A 24,557-nucleotide genomic window follows, 5' to 3' on the forward strand; every position below is an offset into this window, starting at 1 on the left:
TGAAAAAAATGCACAGAAATCAATTAATTTTGAAGAATAATTAAATAGATTCAACATCTTTCTTCAACTGAACTGCAGACTGCACAGATGGTATCTTCCCAAAGGAAAAAGTACTATAGCTTACTAGGGTATATTAGACTTAACAGTTACTATATACAGTAATGGACTTCTATACATTTTACATCAGATTAAAACTTTGGGTGTAAGATTCAGATAATTATTTATTAAAAGCTCGACATTTTAAATGAGAATAAGAAAGAAAAGTATGTCTTTGTGCCCCCTTTTCCCTGTTCATGCCCTATCGGCCCCCCTGGCTAAACTTTGCTAGATCCGCCCCTGCACAGTTACCAGCCGTCAGCTGTAGAAAAAGATCCTGGTGTAGAAAGTAATATTAAATAAATTCTAACAACAGATTATCAAGCTTAAACGTGCTGCTGTTGTTCAGCTGCTGGTTTCCTCTTTCTGGTGCAAAGTGGGCCAAAAACAAAGAAGAGAGAAAAGCCGATCAGCTGATCATTGATCAGTTTCACGATTGAAGTAGCAGCAGGAGAGGGAGGGGGAGAGAGGCAGTCGCTCCATATATCGGTTGTTAAGCTTAACGCGGGAATGCTTTACAAACATTCAGAGATGAACTTACACACTTGCTTTACTTCTCTCTGGGATAACTTCATCGGAGATGAAATGCGGGATTGCTAGCAAGGCTACAAATACACACAGCCGCTCTATCACGTGATGCATACTGCTGCAACGTGCTACGGTTATGAGCCGAGTTACGCCATGTCGCAAGTTTTGTGAGGTTCTTTTCTGATATTTAATGGATCGGATTACATTTTTTATTTCCCTCCGATATCCGATCCAGTAATTTACGTCAGTATCGGACCGATACCGATACGTAATATCGGATCGGTCCATCTCTAATATTAAGTAATCCAAAGTATTCAGAATACAAAATACATTTGGGGGCATGTAATCTGTAATCTGTAGTGGAATACATTTTAAAAGTAACCTTCCCAACACTGAGTATATATTAGCCCTGTGACACACTGGCAACCAGTCCAGGGTGCAACCTTTTTCTTTTTTTTTTCCTGTCCCATTTGGTTCTTTAGCCGTCAGAATTGTTGTCTGAAGACCAACAAGGAGACCCGATGGATTTACTCTACCAAGTGGATCATCACGGCCTTGCCGTATTGGTCCATTTGATCGACCTTTGTTGTTATTATTTATTTTATTTTATTTTCAGTTGTTACAGTTGGACAGACATGACTGAGGGATAGGAAAGGGAGAAAGAAAGAGGAAGGAAAAGAAAAACAGAAGGGAAGAGGGACAGCGAGAAAGGGCACTTAAGAGAAAACAAGCAAAAAAAACAGAGCAACATACTAAACACAACACCATCACCTTAATCTAGCTAAGTGTAAACAGCAGTAAATACTAAATATTGAATGTTGTTGTGCAGCACGCAGGACCGACAGCACACAATGTGCTTGGAAATAGCACCAATAAAGGTGTAGTTTACGTCTATGAACAGTGAACACCCGTGTGCACACCTGTGTGGATCAGCGCGCTTGTATTCAAAAGGTTTCCCCATGTAATGGTCTGCTAGAGGATGTAGAGAGCCATAGCCCCGCCCCCAGGGCATGAAGCAGGCATGGAGGAGATCCAGGCTCCAGACATCCAGAGGCCCCAGAGTGCGAGAGCCCAAGGAGGACCACTGGAGGGGCATCCATGCCACCCTCCTGGGAAGAGCTGAGGAGAGCCCCAAATGAGGGGTCACCCAGTAGCCACGGAGCAGAAGCCAGAGGGGGCTGCACTGGCGTGCCCGCCGGCTCTGCCGGCAGCCAGCTGTGCCAGAGTGAACCGAGCCGCAGGCCCAGAGGCCGGAGGCCCGAGGGCCCCCTTTGCCCCGGAAGAGGCCCGACCGAGCAACAGGCACCAGGCCCTGCCAAGTAGTCACCGGGAGTGAGCTGGTACATACCTGAGCGCCCAGCTCCGGACACCAAGAACCACCAATGCACCGACCCCTGAGGGCATCAGTTACCGGCAGGGAGTGTGGTGAGGGGAGATAGGCCTTTGGAGGGCCTGGGAGTTCCCAGAGAGGTGGAGTGTAAGACCCAACCTGACATATAGACATAGACAAACAGGCACACACAGACAGGGTCCAGGGTGTACCCTGCCTCTCACCTGACTGGGATAGGCTCCAGACCCCTGCAATCCTTTAAAAGGATAAGCAACAGGGAAAGGATCAATACAACATAAAATGATAATTCCTGCTACATGTTTTGAGAACAGATCGTTGCCCTGTTAAACTCAAATCAAACTTTGTTTACTTTTATCATTTTTTTGGATTTCTTTCTCATTTTTTTAATCTTTGATTTTTTAGTCTGACAAAAAGCAAAAAATGGTTTTCTGTTTGGATGAAACCATCTATTTCTGAGTCAATTCAGCAATATTCCAAACCCCGGCCAAGAAATGCAACTCTGTGTTTTCCACTTTAATCTGCTGTTCACCAAACTATAATTAAGCTTCGGAGACTCAGGCCCATGTCTGCTCACAGTGGACATGGAAAGAAAAGGGCTGCCATTTACATCCCTCCTCTTCCCCTCAGGCTCCGTGGAGTCAAATTGGTTCCAGATGCGTTCTCTCATGGCTAGCCTCCACAACTGAATCACATCAAGCGAGCAGACGAGAGAAATTTTGCAAAAAACTCAGCAGAGCAAAAATAATGTGTGGAATTTCTACACAAAGTGCGAAGAAAACAGTATCAACTAAAGGCCGGTCATCACTTTAACACATGGCGAGAGCCTTATTCCTGTTGCCAGCCTGCCCAACAATATGCACCCCGAATGAGGATCTAAGTCTTTTGTTTCTTTCATGTTGAGGACAGATGTGCAAGCGGTGAAAAAAACAGATATTTAGCCAGAGCAAATCCACATCCTGCACCCATGTGCACTGAACATCAAAGCGCTTGCCAGTTCACACACTGCTAGTTGAGTCCCTTTAGATAAGACACTCACTAAGTTCCATAGAGTTGATGAAAAGCATTAATGATTGGCTCTTCATTCATGTTTACATGGGCTCTTTCTTTTATTCAAACAGCATCTGTGGTGCCCTTCTCACCACAGACAGAGACCTAACTCACGACTACATTTTCATTTTGTTTATTGAAATTACACGTGTTGGGGAACATTTATAGAAGCCGAACTGAACAGTGATTTTGCTGATAAATAAAACACAGACAGACTTCTTCCTAGCAGCTCTGTATATACACGTTAAACGCTTGCCGTCGATCCCTTTTAACTCGCCCACCCGACCCGCTATGTCCGCCCCGTTTCCTTCCTTTACCCGGTAATTTGTCGCACAAGGAACAAATCTGCTCTTTTGAAAGCATACATTCATAAATGACAAAAGGATACATTTTGGGAAGAGTTTATATTAACTTTGATCTTTGTCCATAAAAGCTCGAAGGCTTCTGTGTATTTAAAACAAGACGTCAACTCAATGCGTCGCGTTTCGCAGGAGGGTAAAGCTAACGTCCGCCTCAATACTTTCACTAATATTAATGTTATTTAGATGATCGGAAAAGCCGCACGCCCAACATTTACCACTAAATCCTGTTGCGCAGGAAAATCTCCAATCACTGTGGAGCTCCAACTTTCCAAATGTGTGTGTGTGTGTGTGTGTGTGTGTGAGTGTTTAAACCGTTATTTCCACACTTACACATTCCTCGGTGGGCGGTAGCTTGCAGTGTGAACCAGTACAACCTTTGTTATTTATCAACACTGAACCATAATCATACGTTTGGACGTTTACACAAACACTTTAAAGTTTCAGAATAAAACCTAATGACGACTTTGTGTGGTATCTAAATTTACCAACATTAAAGTATCCAGCTGTAAGAATATGAAGAAAGTGGAGTCTTAGTACATCTCTACGGTGAATGCGATGCCAGTTGTCACTGAATAAACACAGTCAGTGTTTTTTCAGCACAGCATTAAAGCAGACGAACATCTGAGTTAGTCGAGTTTAAGAATATAACGCACACACTCACCCTGAGCTCTCACTGGCCGGCTGTAAAAGTTTACGGCGAGAAGGAAACTGGTTATCTGGAAACACACACGCATCTTATTGAAATCCTAAAGTGCATCGTGGAAAAGAAGACATAGAAAATGCAACATGTTGCTCATTGGGTCGCCGCTCGCTCTTTCGCTGCCCTCTCTATCCCTCCCTGTGTCCACAACCCCAGGTTTGGCGACCGCAGAGAGCATGCGCAGATTGAAGCCGGAGTCCGGTTAAGTAGATGTTCCACGTCTGTTCAGTGTATGCTGCAGTTTAACCCTCATGTTTACTGTCACTGTTATTATGTTTCTCAGCGAAAAACACATAAAGGTCTATACTAGTCCCTCCCAGGCACAGTCTGTTAGCAGTCAGTACTCCTAATCAGCTTTGGACTTTAGAACTACTGAGGTCATCAAACACGAGTCAGAGAAAAAGGCAGAAATCTGACATAAAAGACTTTAATCTCAGAATGAACTCACTGAAGAAAAATGTCGGATTTCAGTGAGTTTTTGGCGTGGCCGAGCTGAGTGCTCCCTGGCAGTTGAGCAGTTTTTGTATTACAGACGCTAGCTGCCTACCCATATGAGTAATATATTTATAAGTTACTCTTAGTACAGTGAGAGACTTTAATGAATGTTTACAATAACACACACACACACACACACACACACACACACACACACACATATATATATATATATATATATATATATATACACACACACACACACACACACACATATATATATATATATATATACACACATATACATATATATATATACACACACACACACACATATATATATATATATATATAATATCACACCATATTAGCTAACAGATTTACTGAAAGGCTATGCCTTAGCTCACTTCTTCCATTATTGTATTTCTCTCCGCATAAAATAGCTTTTCTGCTAACTACAGTCAGTACTTTCCTACTGGCATTAGTGGTGACCTAAGAAGCTTAACCTTAACATTGCTTAGCAGTGTAGACATTGAAGAAAATGACTGTCTTTTCTTTCTTCTTTTGTGCAGATTGATGGCGATGCAACTTTGGCAAATTACATCTCCTAAAGAGACCAAATTGCCTTCCTCAGTTTCTGCAAAAGCAAACAACCACTTACAAAAAGAAAACTAGGACTTTAGGACTTCTGCAGAAACTTTGTGAGAAAATGAAAAACAGAAATGAAAGTTCAAAGGAGAGCACCTCACATGCACATGCAAGAATAAGGCAGACAAAGAAGCAAAAAGCAAAATGAAATGTTGAGATAGGATGGATACACGGTGATGGAAAAATAGCCAAACAGGTGAGATCAAAGCAGGGAGGTGGACCTAGAAAAATTCAAATGGCCACTTAATGGATTAAAAGATATTCTTCAGGAAGGAATTTTTTTTTCCTGATGGCATATCTCCTAAGGTATCTGAAATAGTTTGACGTTTGTGACTTTAAACAGAACCACCTTACTGATCACATCTGACAGTCTATTGACAATATGTATGAGGCAGCGAGGCTGACAATGTTATGCTTCTACACTGCAACACAGCCAAAAGATCCTGAAGAAGATGCCGGTAAAATGTTACTTTTCACACTGCATTTCTATTGTGGTTTTGAGTATGTTGATGAAGCTCCTTATCCATTTGAATAGGCCTGAAATCCATAACCAGTGTTGGGAAGGTTACTTTTAAAATGTATTTCCACTACAGATTACAGTTTACATGGCCCAAAATGTAGTTTGTAACATTTTACATTAAGTTACTCAATGTGAGTAACGTATTCTGAATACTTTGGATTACTTGATATATTGTCATGCTTTTTACAACTACATGAATGTCCTATTGCTGTGTCATTTATTACTATTACTGAAGGTTACTCGCCATACCAATAATTCAATTCAATTCAATTTTATTTATACAGCATCAAATCACAACAACAGTCACCTCAAGCTGCTTTATAGTGTAATGTAGACCCTACAATAATACATACGGAGAAAAACCCAACAATCATATGACCCCCTATGAGCAAGCACTTTGGTGATAGTGGGAAGGAAAAACTCCCTTTTAACAGGAAGAAACCTCTGGCCATCTTGAGTATCAGTAGGGTGGATATTAGGTAAGGCTGCACTTGTTGCAGCGTTCTCATATAGAAAACTATTTCTGTATCAGTAATATTTTTTCTTTTTGTCTGCTTTCAGAACTGCACATGATTATTTACAGGTAGCAGGTTGTTAATGCTGTCCATCAAGTCTAACAGTCCGCAGTCTATGAACTAACCTCAGCTAACAATGTTAGCTCGGTGGCGAGTAGCCTTTAGTAATACTAATAAATCACACAGCAATAGTACATTGAGATACTGAAGTTGCACATAACCCAGGTAGCTACCACAGCTAAAACCAGGTCCGAACAAGAATGAAATAATATGGTAATTTCTAAGTTATTACCACCCAATTAGTTGATTCTGTGTAATAAGCAGGAAAAAGAGTTGCAAAATGCTAAACTGCCTTCTTCCATTTAATAACATTAATAACCAAGTCAAAACTTTTAAAACAAACTTAAAGATTTGTAGTGACTACCAGGAAACATCTGTGGCAGGTTAGGGGGATCACACTCTTCATCCTTCCTGGGAAAGTCTATGCCGGGGTGCTGGAAAGGGGAGTCCTTCCGTTAGTCAAATCTCGGATACAGGAGGAATGCGGTTTTCGTCCTGGTTGTGGAACACTGGACCAGCTCTTTATCCTCTCAAGGATACTTAAGGATGCATGGGATTTGCCCAACCAGTCTACATGTTTTTTGTGGACATGGAGAAGGCATTCGACCGTGTCCCTCGGGGGGTCCTGTGCGAGGTGCTGTGGAAGTATGGGGTGTCTGGCCCAAGAGCTTGGTCCCTATAGCCAGCAAAAAGTCAGACTTGTTCCTGGTGGGTGAAGGACCCTGCTGCCCTTTATCACCGAATCTTGTAATGATTTTATGGACAGAATTTCTAGGCACAGCCAAGTGGTGGAAGGCTTTCACTTGGGTGGTCTCAGAATCTCATCTCTGCTTTTCGTGGATGATGTGGTTCTGTTGGCTTCATCGGGTGGTGGCCTCCAGCTTGCACTGGAAGGCTTTGCAGCCAAGTGTGAAGCGGTGGGAATGAGAATCAGCACCTCTAAATCTGAGGCCATGGTCCTCAGCCAGAAAAGGGTGGAGTGCCCACTCCAGGTCAGGGACGAGTTCCTGCCCCAGAGTGGAGGAGTTTAAGTATCTCGGGGTCTTGTTCACGAGTGATGGAAGAAAGGGGCGGGGTGCTGTGGCTGCAGTAATGCGGACGCTGTACCGGTCCGTCGTGGTGAAGAGAGAGTTGAATATAAAAGCGAAGATCTCAATTTACTGGTGGGTCTACGTCCCTACCTTCACCTATGGTCACGAGCTGTGGGTAGAGACCGAAAGAACGATATTGCGGATACAAGTGGTGGAAATGAGCTTCCTCCGAAGGGTGGCTGGCCTCTCCCTTAGAGATAGGGATAGGAGTTCAGCCATCCAGGAGGGGCTCAGAGTAGAGCCGCTGCACACACACACACTCACACACACATGCACCATAGGAAAATGGCAACCATGAAGAAGCTGCTATGAAAGCTGCAAACACTAAGTACCTGCAGAAGGTCTGGCAAGTCCCGAGGAATCAGATGAACGGTAAGAACAAAATCCAGGCTACCAACACCTACGCCCTGCCCATGATCAGGTACCCTGCTGGGATAAATAAGCTGGCCAAAGGAGGAGATAGAAGCCACTGCCGACAAGACAAGGAAGCTCCTGACCATACATGACGGGTTTCCCCCCTAAGTCCAGCATCCTGAGGCTGTAAGCTAAGCAGAAGGAAGGAGGCTGGGGACTAGTGAGTGTCAGCACCAAAATCCAGGATGAGATAACAAACATCCATGAATACATCAGGAAGATGGCCACAACCGACTGCATGCTCAGTGAATACCTCAGGCAGCAGAAACCCAAGAATGAGGAGGAAGAGGAGGAACCATCATGGAAGGACAGGCCCCTGCACGATAAGTACCACCGGCAGGTAGAGGAGGTGGCTGACATCCAGAAATCCTACCAGTGGCTCATGTGATTAGCTGGACTGAAAGACAGCACAGCAGCACTAATCATGTCAGCACAGGAACAAGCTCTGAGCACAAGCTCCATAGAGGCTGGGGTCTATCACTCCAGGCAGACCCCAGGTGCAGGCTGTGTAAAGATGCCCCAGAGACAATCCAGCACATAACAGCAGGGTGTAAGATGCTAGCAGGCAGGGCATACATGGACGCCATAACCAAGTGGCCGGCATAGTGTACAGGAACATCTGTGCCGAGTATAACCTGGAAGTCCCGAGGTCAAAATGGGAGATGCCGCCAAGGGTGGTGGAGAATGACCGAGCTAAGATCCTGTCGGACTTCCAGATACAGATGGACAAAATGGTGGTGGCCAACTAACTGGACATAGTGGTGGTAGACAAACAGAAGAAGACGGCCGTAGTGGTCCCGAATGACAGTAACATCAGGAAGGAGGAACACGAGAAATACCAATACTCAGAGAAGAGCTCGAGAAGATGTGGAGGGTGAAGGTAACAGTGGTCCCAGTGGTAATCAGAGCACTCGGTGCAATGACTCCCAAGCTTGACGAGTGGCTCCAGCAGATCCCAGGAACAACAGCGCAGTCCTAGGAACAGCTAAGATACTGCGCATCACCCTCAAGCTCCCAGGCCTCTGGTAGAGGACCAGAGCTTGGAGGACAGACCGCCTGCAAGATGTGTGTAAGTGATCCTAAATATAACTTAAGGAACAGTAGCTAGAATATTCGTTGATTCCAAATGTATTTTTATAACCCACTCGTTTATGGAACCATGGATCTACAAGGCAAGCCAAAAATGAAGGGAAAAGTGCTTAAATTTAGCTGTTGGCACCCCACTTCTTCTTTGTCTTTATCCAGGGATAAAATAGAAAGTTCAGACTTACAGTAGGCAGCAGTCTGCCACCTACTGGCAGCCAGCTCTTTGCAGGCTGTTTCTGTTTATGCTTATTACACAGAAACTACCACAGGTGTTTCCAGGTAATAATTTAAGTTTGCTTTAATAGGTTATTAATATATTATTAAATAGAGACAGTTTTGCATTTTGCAACGGTTTCCTGCTTATTACACAGAAACTCCCTAACTAACCCTGACCCTCTTCCTCATTATCCTGCTATTAGCACTTAATACAGGTCCCAGCTTTGGGACCCTTATTATGCAATTACATAAATTTCAGTGTAATCTTACTCAACTGTAACCATGGTTGTTACCATGATATTACTTTGATATTAAGTGGTTATTACTTTGGTACTCTGAAACTGAACTGGATATTCACATGGGTAAATGATTATAAGAGCTTTGTTTCAATATAGTCACAATATTCAGCTTCGTCAAGCAACGTCAGCATTTATGCTTTAATGGCAGTGTGCAGGTAGAAAAACAATTGAACTGGGGAAAATAGAAAATGTATTTTTCTACTATGGTCAACATAAACTGTTGGAAGACTAATCTGACCTCCTATCAGCACTCTGAATTTAAATTATAGCAGTAATGAATGGCCATATTCTGACAGAATGACATGAAAGAAATGGTTTGCTTGCACCCAAAAGATGTCTTTCATTAAATGCAATGCAGAAATACCTGCATATAGGGTATCTATATAAAATCACATGGTCAAGATAAAGAGTAATATTCTTTTTTATTTGGACTTTTAGACACTGAAATTTCTTAAATACTTTGCAGTATTTCTCCTCTTAACCTAATATATAGATCAGCAGCAACAAGTGGATCTCCTGGGGCATCTCATTCATTTTCTACCATAAGCAGACAAAGACTGTTTCATTGCAGGGATATTGACCTTTTGGCGTACACTCTTCCATACACACAGTGATCTCATCCACAAAAATAGGGTTCAGTCCATCCTCTGGAAATGAATACATCGCTGCATCTGTCCATTGGTCATGATCTCTTGTTGGACAAAGGCTAGTCTGACTGAATCTTCCTTCTAAACAGCCCAAGTTTTTTACAAATTCTCTTTAGAGTTCGAACACTTCTAATAGTCTGATTAATATGTGCTAAAGTTGGAAATATTACTTTGTTACTGAAAGAAAGTTTGAAGAACAGTCTGATTTTCATTTTTTCTCTCACTTTGAGAGGTGAACTTTTTGCAGAAGCGAGCTTCTTCCATTATTGTAACCTTTTTTGCATCATGGACCGGTTTATGTTTGACAATATTTTCATGGACTGGCCTTTAAGGTGTTGTGGATAAATACAACAAAATAAAACCAGTACCGGTACCAAAAAAAAGATTTATTCATAACACACAGAAAAAGAACCAGGAAAACCGAGTTAACGAAAAAAACAATTAAAAAAATTATGCTAAACTGTGATAAAAACCCTGAAAACCATAAATTTCACACCCGAGCCTCAACTCTCGTGGCCTGGTACCAAAAGACTCATGGACCCCCACCGGTTTATTTATGTCGTTATGCCCAACCTGGGACATTCTGCATTTCTATTGGTTGTGTGAACAAATGTCACATCACTCTGAGGTCAAAGTTTAAGGCAGCAGTGCTCCCCAACCAGTACAGAGTGGAACACAAATGTGACTCTCCTGTTCCCAAGCAAAGACCAGTACTATTGTGAGATTTTGTAGTTCAAACAGATTTTTATCATTTAAAGGTAGAACAACATTGGGACAGGTGGGCCAAAAAAACAACAATTAAATAAACAAACAAACAAAAAGTCTCTCACGTGCCTAAACTAAACACATGAAAAGCTGTTAAAGGAAACAGGATTCCTATCCCTGCAGGTACTGGGACTGCTTTTCAGACATATTATGCATACAATGTATAGAAGTAAAAAAAGTAAAATTTTAATTATATAGCACCTTTCAAGATAAAAATCACAAAGTGCTACATAGAAGCTAAAACATAAAAATAAAAATCAACCAAAGCAGGTTTAAAAAGATGAGTTTTTAGCTGTTTTGTTTTTTTTTAGCAAAATCTGTAGCTTGGAAACATCTTGGGGCTTAAAGGAAATATATAACTGAATATCATCTGCATAGTAGTGATACGAAATGTCCTTAAAAGTGCTCAATAAGTACTGAAGAGGAAGTAAATACAACAAAAACAATAAAGGCCCCAAAACTGAACCTTGTGGCACACCATAGGCAAGAAAAGTAGAAGAAGAACTGTACTTAGAGGTAGCCACAGAAAAGGATCGTTCATGCAAATAAGATTTGAATGAGTCCAAAGCAGACCCTGATATGCCCACCCAGTGTCTCAGCCTATCTAGCAGAATATGATGGTCCACAGTATCAAAGGCAGAGGTCAGGTCCAACATCAACAAAACCGAGCATTCTCCTGCATCACATCTCATCAAAATGCCGTTGGAGACTCTAAGAAGTGCAGTTTCAGTAAAGTGAGCTCTACGAAAGCCAGATTGGAATTTATCCAGAATGTTGTATTCATCTAAAACAGCTATAAGCTGCTTAGCCACTGTCTGTGAAGGTTCTCAGTCATCCAGGTCATCATAGTCTAAGGAGCTTGGAAAGAAAAGTGTCTGGACTTCTTTAAGTTGCTTGAAGACGTTTCACCTCTCATCTGAGAAGCTTCTTCAGTTCTAGGGTCAAATGGTGGAGAGTCCCAGATTTAAACCCAGTGGGAGTTTCACCCCCAAAGAGGGACGAAGGGCCCCCTGATGATCCTCTACCTAATCACATGAGCCAAGGTGTGAAATCGGGTGTGGGTCACAATCAGCCAGGGTTTCGGGTGAGCTCATTGTGAAACCCGGCCCCACCCTATCGTGTGATTTCCTGAGGTCAGATGGCCCAGGATGTGAGTGGGCGTTAAGGCGTCTGGGAAGGATCTCAAAACGGGATTATAGATGGCAGACAGTTGGTGTTGTAAGCTACTGTGTTCACTCTGTTCAAAGATGGTCGCTCACAGTGGACATAAATGGCTTCATTTATGTCCATGCTCATTAATGGCTCTCTGTCCAAAATGTGAACATTGGCATCCTCGAAAGAGTGACCTTTGTCCTTTAGATGCAGATGGACTGCTGAGTCTTGTCCTGTGGAGGTGGCTCTTCTGTGTTGTGCCATGTACTTGTGAAGTGGCTGTTTGGTCTCTCCGATGTAGAGGTCTGGGCATTCCTCGCTGCACTGTACAGCATACACCACATTGTTAAGTCTGTGTTTTGGAGTTTTGTCTTTCGGGTGAACCAGTTTTTGTCTGAGTGTGTTGCTGGGTCTGAAGTACACTGGGATGTCATGCTTGGAGAAAACCCTCCTGAGTTTTTCTGATACACCGGCTACGTAGGGGATGACAATGTTGTTGCGTCTGTCCTTCTTATCCTCCCTCGCTGGTGTCTGATCTTCTTTTCTGTGCCTCTTTGCTGACTTTAAGAACGCCCATTTAGGATAGCCGCACGTTTTGAGTGCTTCCTTTACATGTGTGTGTTCCTTCTTTTTAACATGTTCTGCCCGGTGGTGTAGGGTCCTAATTACTCCAAATTTGTGTTCCAGGAGGTGATGGGAGTCAAAGAGGAGGTACTGGTCCGTGCGTGTGGGCTTCCGGTAAACTTAGATGTCGAGGTTGCCATTCTCTTCAATGTGCACGGCGCAGTCCAGGAAAGGCAAACAGTCGTCCTTTGTGTCTTCCCTGGTGAACTTGATGTACTTATCCAAGATGTTAATGTGAGCAGTGAAGGATTGCACTTCTTGTGTCTTGATTTTGACCCAGGTGTCGTCTACATATCTGTACCAGTGGCTGGGTACTCTTCCTTTAAAAGAGCCAAGAGCCTTTCTTTCCACTTCCTCCATGTAAAGGTTGGCTACAATAGGTGACACGGGGGAGCCCATGGCACAGCCATGTTTTTGTCTGTAGAAGCCTTCGTTGTATTTGAAATATGTAGTGGTAAGGCAGAGGTCTAACAGTGTGCAGATCTGATCGGGTGTGAAGTTGGTCCTGTCTTCCAAGGAGCTGTCTTCTTGTAGTCGTTTTCTGACAGTCTCGACGGCCTCCGTGGTGGGTATGCAAGTTCACTATACCCACTACATATTTCAAATACAACGAAGGCTTGTCGAAACCCTCGTTGTATTTGAAGTATGTTGTGGTGAGGCAGGTCTAACAGTGTGCAAATCTGATCGGGTGTGAAGTTGGTCCTGTCTTCCAAGGAGCTGTCTTCTTGTAGTTGTTTTCTGACAGTCTCCACGGCCTCCGTGGTGGGTATGCAAGTGAAGAGAGAGACTACATCAAAGGACACCATGGTTTCATCTGGGTCCAGGGTAAGTTTCTAAACCTTGTCGGTGAAGTCGGTGGAGTTCTTGATGTGATGTGGGGTGTTCCCCACAAGAGGTCCTAGGACGGTAGCAAGGTGTTTCGAGATGTTGTAAGTGGCTGAGTTTATGCTACTGACAATGGGTCTGAGTGGGACACCTTCTTTGTGGATTTTAGGAAGTCCGTAAATGCAGGGTATGGCATCCCCTGGGTAAAGGCGGTGATATGGAAGGCGGTCAATGATGTTTTCCTTTTCAAGGTCTTGAAGGCAAACTATAACTTTCTTTTTGTAGCTGCTTGTGGGGTCTCGCTTTAAGGCTTCGTAAGTATTGTTGTCACTGAGGAGAGTAGTGATCTTTGTGTGGTAATCCGTTGTGTTAAGGACCACGGTGCACCTTCCCTTATCAGCTGGTAATATAGTGATGTTGTGGTCTTTGCTCAGGGAAGCGACGGCCTTCTTTTCTTGTAATGTGAGGTTAGATGGAAGGACTTTGGCACTGGAGAGGGTGGCTGAGACTTTCATCCTGATTTGCTCTGCTTCTGTCTGTGATAGTTTATTAATGCGTATGGCGGTTTCTGTGGCTGTGATGAGGTTCACTATGGGCAACTGTTGCGGAGAAATGGCAAAACTGAGTCCTTTGGCTAATATCTTCTTTTCAGGTTCAGTGAGATTCCGGTCTGAAAAGTTCTTCACCCATTTTTCCTGACTGTCCTCAGGTGTGTTTTCTTCTCTGAGTTGTGTCGGTTCAGACTGAGGAGTGTGTGTTTTTGAAAGCAAGGTGTGGAATTTCCTGCATTGTCTTTCTTTTCCTTTAGAGTGTTGGGCCCGCTGAGCCTTGTCAACAAACTTGTAAACCTCTTCTAAGATTGGAGAGGGTAGAAGGGTTTCCAGTTCCTGCAGAGTCTGGCTATTCTTGCTCTGTGGGGCATCTATAATGAAATGGACCTGTCTTATCCTTTCACTTAGAAGCTGATTTTGTGCGCTCCGTAGAATCAAGTCTGCTCTGTATCCCCTGATAGTGGATCCAAGACGCAAACTCTTAGGAACTACTCTGCTTTGTCTGACTTACCTTAACCACTACCTTTTCTAAATTTTGAAATTGGTCTGTAGCTACTGAGAAGAGAAGCATCAAGCATAGATTTTTTTTTAAACAGCGGGTGAATAACAGCAGTCTTACAATAAACAGGGACCTGACCAGAAATCAGTAAGGTATTGATAATTGTAAGCACACAGGGACCGATAGACTGAAAGGTCATCTAATGGGCTTCTTTTGATGCCCCCTCACAACACTGCACTCCCTGGTACTCACATAGAACACAGGCTGGTTGGATTCAGGAAGTAGGCAGAGCCCAGATGGTCTTGTCTCAAAGTTGACGCCTCCAGTCTTCAACCAATGGCCATATGCCATCTAGTGCACTTAATTGAAAACACAGAAGCACCACCACCCTGAGGCAGGCGAGAGTGAACACAGAACACAATACAAAAGATATGACCTGGGTCATAACACAGGTCTTAAAGAGAACAGTAGTGGACAGTGTGGAAGAGAGAGCTGCTTGTTTCCAGTCCTACAGTAAGAACCTTGAGGCCTGAGACATCTGTTACGGACTGGCCAACTGGCTCCAAGCTTCAGCACAAAGCTCTATTGTTGTCGTCCGTGTAGTAAGAGATAAATTTAGTGTTTTTGTTTTCCATTTGGCACGTCGCTGTGTCCCCTAAACAGATGCTGTTTAACTGTATTTATTACACAGCTGTACAGATGTAATTTGTGGACTGGTTCCCCGTGAACTGTGCATGGTTCTAAATTAGTCTCAAACATGAAGCACATCTCAGCTTTGGATTAAAACTGGCCACACACACACTCGGCCACAGCTGAAATAAATAGATTGTTCTACTTGATAGACACATTTTGTGAGATTTTACATGTTGTTAACACTATTCCTGCAAATAATGTAACAACTCTGATGAGCAATGTTGACATATGTTATAATGGTATAATCTCTTATAATAAATGGGATTATTTGATTGAACGATAATTCAACAAATATGACACAGACTGCTGTCGTACCAGCTACCATTTTGCTTAGTTTTTTGCGACCTCGTGTAGTTTGTTAAGCTGAGTATTTTAACACATAAGTACTTCTACTTATGTGAGCAATGTCTGTACTTTTTTTCCACTTGAGATGTGTCAAGTTTAAAGATTTGTCGAGTTTTTTAATAAAGACTGTAGGAAAACTCCGTAAAAATACAGTATCATGCACTGTATAAATGTGAAGGGATTTTTCGTATTAGTCATTTACAGGTATTTTTCAAAATTTTCTTAATTACTACAATGCATTGTGGAAGCACGACCCCAAAAGGCAGGAAAGTGAAAAAGTGTTTTAATTAAGAAAGAATTGTTAATTTATTTGATATCTGGTTACAGCAGATACCAGTTAAGTTAGGAATATTTTACTGACTCTTTTAAAAAGCAACTTTATTTAGGTTTAACATGACAGACGCTTTCCATCTGAGTTAATATAAAATCATTTTTTGCTATGATATCACCAGATTTCCCCTCCAGTGGCTGGACCAGTTTTCATAAATATTACACTTAAATGTCTGTTTCTCTCTGGGTTTTAAACAGCTGCGACTGCTAGCTAATAAGCTAAAGCCAGTGATGTAAGTAACAGGGAAAAATAAAAACCTCATGGTTCTATTGATGTAGAGATAGAAAGGGATCATTTGAGGACTTTAATAAGTTCTAAAATAATACTTATATTTTACAGTTACCACTACTGTAAACTTAAGGGTTTTAGGCAAAGTTACACTAACCCTAGTTTTAGCCTCAGATCTTCTTGGTTGATGCTAACAAATGCTAATGTTAGCTTAGATGTAAGCTAAAGTAAAGACTTTTAGCTGACTGACCAGCATAGACTAATTTGATGGGTAACTGACTACACTGGTAAGATTATTAATAATGTAATTTAACAAATGTTTACTTGGATTCATTGATGAAGTGAATGCAAGTCAGTAATCAAGGGTGAGTTTTTGGCCATAACTGACTACATTGGTATATATTTTTCATAACATAATTGGTGATATAGGTTACAAGCAAGTCTGGCGCTGAACAGAAATTGTGGTGCTATGCTCCTTTGTTTATTGTGCATAAATAGTGAATTGTCCTGACACAATATTGCGTTTCGCTTCTGTTATTACCATGGTACATTGACAAAAACATATACTTTTATTCACAGGATAAAACTGTTTTTTTGTATCACTAATTGCCCAGTACGATTACAGCATACAATATTATTGTCACTGCTACATTTCTATAATGCGAACCAGAAATTATTTCCACTACTAATTAATTACCGTTGAGCTTAAAGGTCCTATTAATAAACGGTTAAGGAATGTGTATTTATGAAGACGATTTGTGAGACTGGTAAACTTATGATACGTACGATGGTCTTTCGTTCTACACAGTGCATTTCAAGGTCCTGTACCCATCCGTCGGTAAACTGTACCTGGGCTTGATGGAGTGACCTGAAGTTACTAAACTTCATGAGTGTATGCACTCACTCCAAGAACCGTATAATTATAAATTTGAGCGTGGTGAAAGTTGGGCAGCACGCTAACGTCTTTTGTCCACTCTGTGTGCTCGTAAGGGTCTAACCCTTTCACTCCTTTGATTTTTTTCCTCGTATCTTTTCTTTGACTTTTCATCAAGTTTGTCTTTGTACGGCCCGGCATTGTTCTCCTTCGTTTTGTACATAACTCTTTTGGGGGACAAAGAAAAAGCATGAAGGTATTGGAACCGGAGAATGAACGTTTTGCGGTGCTGCAAATGCTTGCGTTTGATGCATTGCTTTGATTGTTTTGCCACGAGTACCCGGCATGCAATGTGGGAAAGTCACGTGGTCTGTCGATCTCTATAGAGATCGACAGACCACGTGACTTTCCCACATTGCATTGTGGGTTCGAGTGGCAGCAAAATCAAAACACTGCATAAAGCGCTAGCATTTCCAGCACTGGTAATCATTAATTCTGCAGTTTTATTCCCTACGTGCATTTTATTTGCCCCGAAAACAGTTATGTACAAAACGACGGAGAACACGGCAGGATAGACGTGACGAAAAGGCAAAAAAAAAAAAAGTAGGAGGAAAAAAATCTAAGGAGTGAAAGGGTCAGACCCATACGAGCATACAGAGTGGACTAAAGACGTTAGCGTGCTGCCCAACTTTCATCACGCACATATTTATAATTATATGGTCCTAAGTGTGAGTGCATACACTCACAAAATGTTTAGTAACTTCAGATCCCTGCAACAAGCCCAGGTCCAGTTTACTTTGGTGATTTGGACTATTCCATTTCACAGCTGTTGTTAAATTTTTTTCCTTTATCTCCTGTAAAGGCCAACGCATCTATTTGTCGTTTCAGGTTGTAGTACTACGCAACATTTTCAGATCTAGTAGAAATAAAATAAGTGTTTCATAATTCACTCAATTTATTGTTTTTATTTATAACTGGCATTATTGTTTCATTCTATTATAGAATCTTACAAGAAAGAGGCAAAATTATATTCCATCATGCTTTATCAGCTGCTTCAGTGAAAAACAAATCAACAATGCAAAAAACCAAAAAACAAAACCATTACAAAACAACATACTGGAAAACAGTTATTAATCACTTGATTGCTTCAATACAACACTTGGGTACATATATGCGGGACTTTTCGTGGCTGTTTTGATCTCGCGCTCTCTCTTCACCGATCAAATCTGGCTGTGGTAGCAGCTTTAAACTCGGTATGACCCAGGCTGATAGAGGGGGCCCAGTCTGGATCGCATTCCAGCATTTTGTAGGCTGGTTTTCCTACAAAACACAACAAACATTAGCCCGCAAAGCCACAGTGAACAAAGCAGCATTGCGCAACGAATTTAATTCAAATCAATATAAGACTTATTTGTAACCGACATCAACAATTATGTTATGATAAATTACGTAACAACTACAACAAAAGACTTAGCTTTGTGGAAATGGTTGGAGCAGACTAACATGTGAGCTGGAGTGTTCTGGAACGTTATATTTGGCCTACAAATGGCTGCAATCCAGGCCATCCGTCAGCTCTTTGTTACTTTGGAAACATGGCTTGAACAATTTTTCTTCCACGATGGAATCCGATTAAAACTGATCTCTCTTCATCTCCCCCCACCACTTCCCCTGCCAATGGCAGACGCCCTCAGACGTCGGTGCATTGGTGGTTCTTTGTGTCCGGGGATGGGCGTCCAGGTACACACTGGCTCACTCCTTGGTGGCTGCTTGTCGGGGCCTGGAGCCTGGGGCTCACTCAGGCCACTTCGGGGGTGGAGTGGCCTCAGCCTCTCGGCCTGGGGCTCGGTCACTCTGGCACAGCTGGCTGCCGGCGGAGCTCACGGGCACGTCACTGCAACCCCCCCTGGCTTCTGCTCCGTGGCTGCTGAGTGACCCCTCATCTGGGACTCTCCTCAGCTCTTTCTGGGATAGTGGCGCGGCTGCCCCTCTGTTGGTCTTCCTTGGTCTCTTGTGTTCTGGGGGCCTCTGGATGTCTGGAGCCTTGATCTCCTCCATACCTGCTTCATGCCCTGGAAGACGGGGCTGTGGCTCCCCACACCCTCTAGCAGATCATTACATGAAGGAACCTTTTAAATACAAGCGCGCTCATGCTCACAGGTGTACAGTCCTCCAAGTACTCCCATGTCACACCCCTGCTGATTCAGCTGCACTGGCTCCCCGTTAAGTTCAGAATCCACTTTAAGGTTTTGACCTTGACTTTCAGGGCTCTGCATGGACAAGCACCAACATATATAAGTGAACTTTTACATCCATACATTCCCAGCAGGTCCCTGAGGTCATGTGACCAGGGCTTGCTGGTTGTCCAAAACACAAGGCTGAAAACAAAAGGCGACAAAGCTTTTGTGACTGTGGCCCCCAGATTGTGGAACTCTCTCCCTTTGAGCCTGAGATCTGTGGACTCCGTGGTCGCTTTGAAAAAACAGCTAAAAACTCATCTTTTTAAACTTGCTTTTGGTTGATTTTTATTTTTAGGTTTTGGCTTCTGTGAAGCACTTTGTGATTTTTATCTTGAAAGGTGCTATATAAATAAAATTTTACTTTACTTTACTTACTTTACACACGGGTGCTCACACACACAAACGACACCCTTTTTGGCTGCTACCTCAAAGCACACTGTGCGCTGTCGATCTTACGTGCTGTACAATAATGTTTAATATTTAGTATTTACTGTTATATTCACATAGATCATCGTGATGTTGTTTATTATATTGCTCTTTTTTTGCTTGTTTTCTCTTTTTTCTTTCTCAACAGGTGATCCAGGTGATTGATATTTGTATTTTTTGTCTGCTTATTTTGTTGGTTTTTGTTTTTTGCCCTTTATCCCCGTCCCTCTTCCCCGCTGTTTTTCTTTCCCTCTTTCTTTCTCCCCTTTCTTTTCCCCAGTCAAGTCTGTTCCGTATTTAGCAAAGTGAAAATAAAATAAACAATAAAAGGTGAATCAAATAGACCATTACGGCAAGGCTGGGATGGTCCATTTGGTAAAGTAAATCCGTTGGGCATCTTTCTTTGCCTTTAGACAATAATTCTGATGGCAAAAGAGCCAAACGGGACAGGCAAAAAAAAAGAAAAAAAAAATTCGATCTCCTTACCCGTCGGCTTCCCGTGGCTGTCATGCGACCGGCTGTTGCAGTTAATAATACAACAGCTTCTTGCCATTCTTTGTGTTTCTTTTTATCGCTGTGTGATTGTTTTCTTGTGAAAGCCAAATAATAGATCATGCCGCCAGTGGAGTTTCCTGTAACTCTTTCACCAGTCAGATGTAGCTATGCAGTCACATGACCAGTTATACACTATGGCAGGCAAAGTGGGAAGAGCCAAAACAAACTGACATTTCAACGTGAAAAAACTAATTTCGTCTAACCCGAGGAAATGTGCCCCGGTAAGTTTACTCTAAATTTCTTTTTAGCTGTGGTTAGGTAGATGTCTGGCTAATGTTGTGTCGAGCAACTTTTTGATGTGTCCTTAGTTCAACACACATAAATTAAATGGCTGAATTGCCACCTCAGCATGCAGTAAAGTATTTGCTAATTAACTAATAATTTTATTCTGGCGTGTTGCGGTGAGGACATGTTTAATAGTTTTAGGACACTGGGGAGGAGGATTGGACCTTGGCCTTGTCCACCTCTAACATGTGGAGAGGTCCGTCACATGACTGTGGGGATATGGAGGCGGTTTTCCTCATGCCCTGAGTTTGATTAAACTAGAATTACATAATTTTTTCGGCGCTACGTTGTGGTGAGATAAGTTTGTGGGTGTTGTGTCCGCAGCTTCGGCTGCCCTTTTGCTCGCTGGTTAGCTAGCGTGAGCTATAAGCTAACAGCTAGCCTGGTTAATGAAGCTAGAGTTCCACGCACATGAAAACACAGCTCATCTCTACTGCTTTAACTGTTAAATCAGAAGGCAGTACTGTGGTTGACAGGGGATTTCTAAGAATCGCCCCACAGTTCTTCAGCTGAGACACCTGATTTAGAAAACACAAACACTGCAGTTGTCTTTACTCGCGAGGGCAGCCACAGAGCGCTCGTCCTCGCAGGAGGCACTCACGGACTCACGCTCTGTCACTGTCTGCGTTCTTTATTTATACAAGCTTGTGTGTGTACAAAGGTAACAAAGTTATTCCAAGAACTTAGAGCTGAGGTTCCCCTTTTCTAAGTCTGTATGTTCTTAGAAAAGAGGAAGCTGTTAGATGCTAAATAAGTTTATCACACAAGAGTTCATGTAAAAAGTCACGTAGACATGTGGATTGCTTAGTGATCAATAAAAAACACATTTCATGTAGCTGATCACGCTATGTACAATTTTCTTCTGACAGTGGTTGACAGGGTTTATTATGTGAAACAGCAGCTTGTTTAGCTTAAACAGCCTGCGTTAGGAGGCTAGCTTCATCAGCCACCAGGAAACACTCGCAGATCCTCAATGCTATGGAGATGAAGATGCTCAGGTGGATGATGGGCTTAACCCGCCTGGATCGTGTGACTAATGAAGGTGTTCGAAAATGACTCGGAGTTGTCCTGATCAAAAAGAAGATAAGGGAAGTGTGCCTATGGTCAGGAGAATTTGGTGTCAAGAACAGCCCTCCGACTCGATCCTGGAGGCCGCCGACCGCAAGGAAAACCGTAAAAGCGGTGGATGGATACAAAGACCAAAGACATGCGCACAGTGGATCTCACCCCAGAGGAGACTCAAGACCGATCCAAATGGAGAAGACAGAGCCACGCAGCAGACCCCGCGCTGGGAAGATGCTAGGAAAGAGTGAGAGACACCAAACAAGAGTCAGTAGCAGAGGAAGTTGTTTGGCAAGTTTTTCATGGATGCAAACCACATACTCTTACACTTAGCCCCAAATTCATTTTCCTTGCAATGTTTCATCATGTAAGAGGAAATAAACAGGCTTTCCAACAGTATACAACAAAGAAATAATCAGCCCCCCAAAAATTTCTACAAGTTTAGAGTTTTTCACAGTTTTTTTCTTCGAGGTAAGTTCATCTATGACATTAAAATATAAAGTATATTGTGTTTGTAGCTATTTGTAGCATCTGTGATACAGCATTTACTCACCCAACTAACAAAATCTCTTAATTTTTATCATGCAAAATAACCACAACTTGTTATTTTTTCCATACATGTAACTAAAACTTTTTCCCCAAAATCTATTGGGGACAATATATAAAATGAACAATATCTGTCTCAACATATGACATATTTATATATATTCATCTTTGACAACAACGTCTCTGAGATGAGCCCTGGTAAAGAAGATAGAAAGTTCTATAACATTGAAATTAATGTACCTTGAATTTGGAGTGTAGCACAATCAACTGAATTAAATTCACCACTGGTCATTTTTAGTATATTTCATATATTAGTATGGTTAATGTAGGCCCTGTTGTTTTATATTCTCAAAGTGAAATGACACTAGTTTCCTGAACTACGTTATTTGCTTATTACAAACTAATGTTCACATTAGTTTTGGCTAAAGGGACACAGCTTAACAAATCTTATTTTGGCCTCAGATAGATTCCTTCATTTTTATCATGCAAAATAACAACATCTTGTTAATTTTCTGATATGTACCTATGAAACATATCAGTTTTCTTCAGTAAAAGTAAAAATAATTAAAATGAAAAAGAAGAAAATAAAGTCAAGATTTCCACCCAACAAAACATCTTTGTAAAACACAACATGTCACGCTATAGTGTTGTGGTTGCTAGGCAACAGGAGCAGGCCTAGACCAGAGCCACTGCAGGGACTCACAGGCAGCCTTTATTTTAAAAGCTTAACATTAGAAATATTTTAATCCAGGAGGAAAGCGTGAGCATGTTTACTGGGAGCAGAAACCTCTGGACCTCTGTTGATGCTCTACGTGGTTATCCTCCTGAAGACTGTTTCAGAAATGATCAGATCATGTTTTTAACATTTATTCAACTCTATTCTAAACACCAACTGTATATTGTCTTAGGGGCCTACTATAAAAATAAAATCATTCTAACATGTGACCTGTTTTTTTTGTTCAACAATGTTTGTTCAATAATAATGTTGTACATAATGTTTGTATTAAAAGATGATTTCAGACACGACTATTTATGCTTAAGTGTATAAAGCTTACTATACACTGTGAATCAGATCATGTAAATCTCTGAATGTTAGAAGGCAGCTTATAATGACACATAGGTTTTCTCTAGATTTAAAAAAAGATTAATATAATAGTCAGCACCTCTAGGTTTGTAATGGAAAGTCAGTGCAGACCAATATCCGGTCGTTAAGTCTGACGTCACTAGCCGTGTCTGGGCCTAAACTCCGCTGCAGGTCCATATATCAAACGATCACTATGGCATTACTGAGAGTTGAAAAACTGTCTAAAGTCTTTCATCTTTAATAAAATGATCAGTGTTCTGCTCTACCAGGTGTAACAATTGAGTTTAACATCCAGGCATCCATGAAAACGGAATTTATGACAATTAACGGAGTTAGAAGTTAGCAGGAAGTTAGCTCGCTAGCTTCTATCTAAATACAATATAGCATGTCCTGACTGCGGGGTTTTGGAGACAAATTAAAACGTACAGCTCTGTTATCACTTCCAACATAAATGAAGACAACTAAACAGCAGTGACGTTTGTAGGGTTACTGAAGTTGGGCTAGCTGGTATATAATGATGTGCTACGTGACTGCTAGCGACACAGCTATGTTAGCATAATATAAACAAGCTAACTTTTTTTCCACTCGATAAAAGTTAACGTGAGTGTTCTCGGTGGTTAGGACCAAACTTCAGCCAGGAGAACAACTGAGATAATCCATCCACAATATGAGGTTAGTCATTCATATACTGCTGCAGGGGCTGGGCTGTAGTTACATCCTAAGGTTTTAAAAACTGAGCTTAAATAAATGATTAGCGGTAATAAAAGCCGAGGGAGGTCAACAGTGATCACTGACTGTTTTAGGAGCTTTTTGAGATTAAATAGAAGAAAATACAAAACATTAAACATGTTAACAACACAAAAGCCATATTAAACGCAGACTACTTTAGGCCCGGAAGTAGGATTCGTCACGTCATCACTTAACAACCGGATACTCCGAGTTAGCGATCCAAGATGGAGGCACTGAAATTAAACAGTAGTAAAACTGTAAACTTGTAATCTTTACTGCCACCGTAGTGCAACTCACTGAATAAGCCATATACAGAGCACTGATCAGGCTCAGTCCATGAATGTGTTTTTAAGTGCAGAAAACGTTTATTATGCTGCATTGTAGTGATGCCTGAATGGCTCTAGCTTGCTAAGAACGAAAACAAATCCTGTTTTTTTTCCATCACTTACCTTGGCATCATCATTAATAAAAATCAGTCCTCTAGATGTTCACTTAATTTTATTCCAATTTTGCATAAAACACAAGATAAACTAAATACTTGTCTCCAGAGTTTTATCACCAGAGCGGAGGGATTATCTCGATGGAGCTTTGTCTCTTGATGTAAATAAAGAAACCCTGGTGGATATTGACAGACTCCTTTATAACCTTATATGGAAGAATAGAATAGATTATACTAAGAGATCAGTTGTATCAAACTCAAACCAACATGGTGCCGTAAACTTGACTTTTCT

General features: G+C 41.8%; 1 protein-coding gene across 1 annotated transcript in view; it reads right to left on the bottom strand.

The window, feature by feature from the left end:
* Window positions 1-4,238, bottom strand: part of reck (reversion-inducing-cysteine-rich protein with kazal motifs) — a 69,259-nt gene extending 65,021 nt beyond the window's left edge. The window contains exon 1 of the mRNA XM_084938708.1: window positions 4,046-4,238. Coding sequence (XP_084794834.1) covers window positions 4,046-4,118 — 73 coding nt within the window. The 5' untranslated portion in view covers window positions 4,119-4,238. The remainder of the gene's footprint in view (window positions 1-4,045) is intronic.
* Between the last annotated feature and the right edge of the window lie 20,319 nt (window positions 4,239-24,557).

Source organism: Perissodus microlepis, chromosome 9, assembly GCF_051167445.1.
Source record: "Perissodus microlepis isolate ML-2025 ecotype Zambia chromosome 9, ASM5116744v1, whole genome shotgun sequence".
NCBI classification, from domain to species: Eukaryota; Metazoa; Chordata; class Actinopteri; order Cichliformes; family Cichlidae; genus Perissodus; species Perissodus microlepis.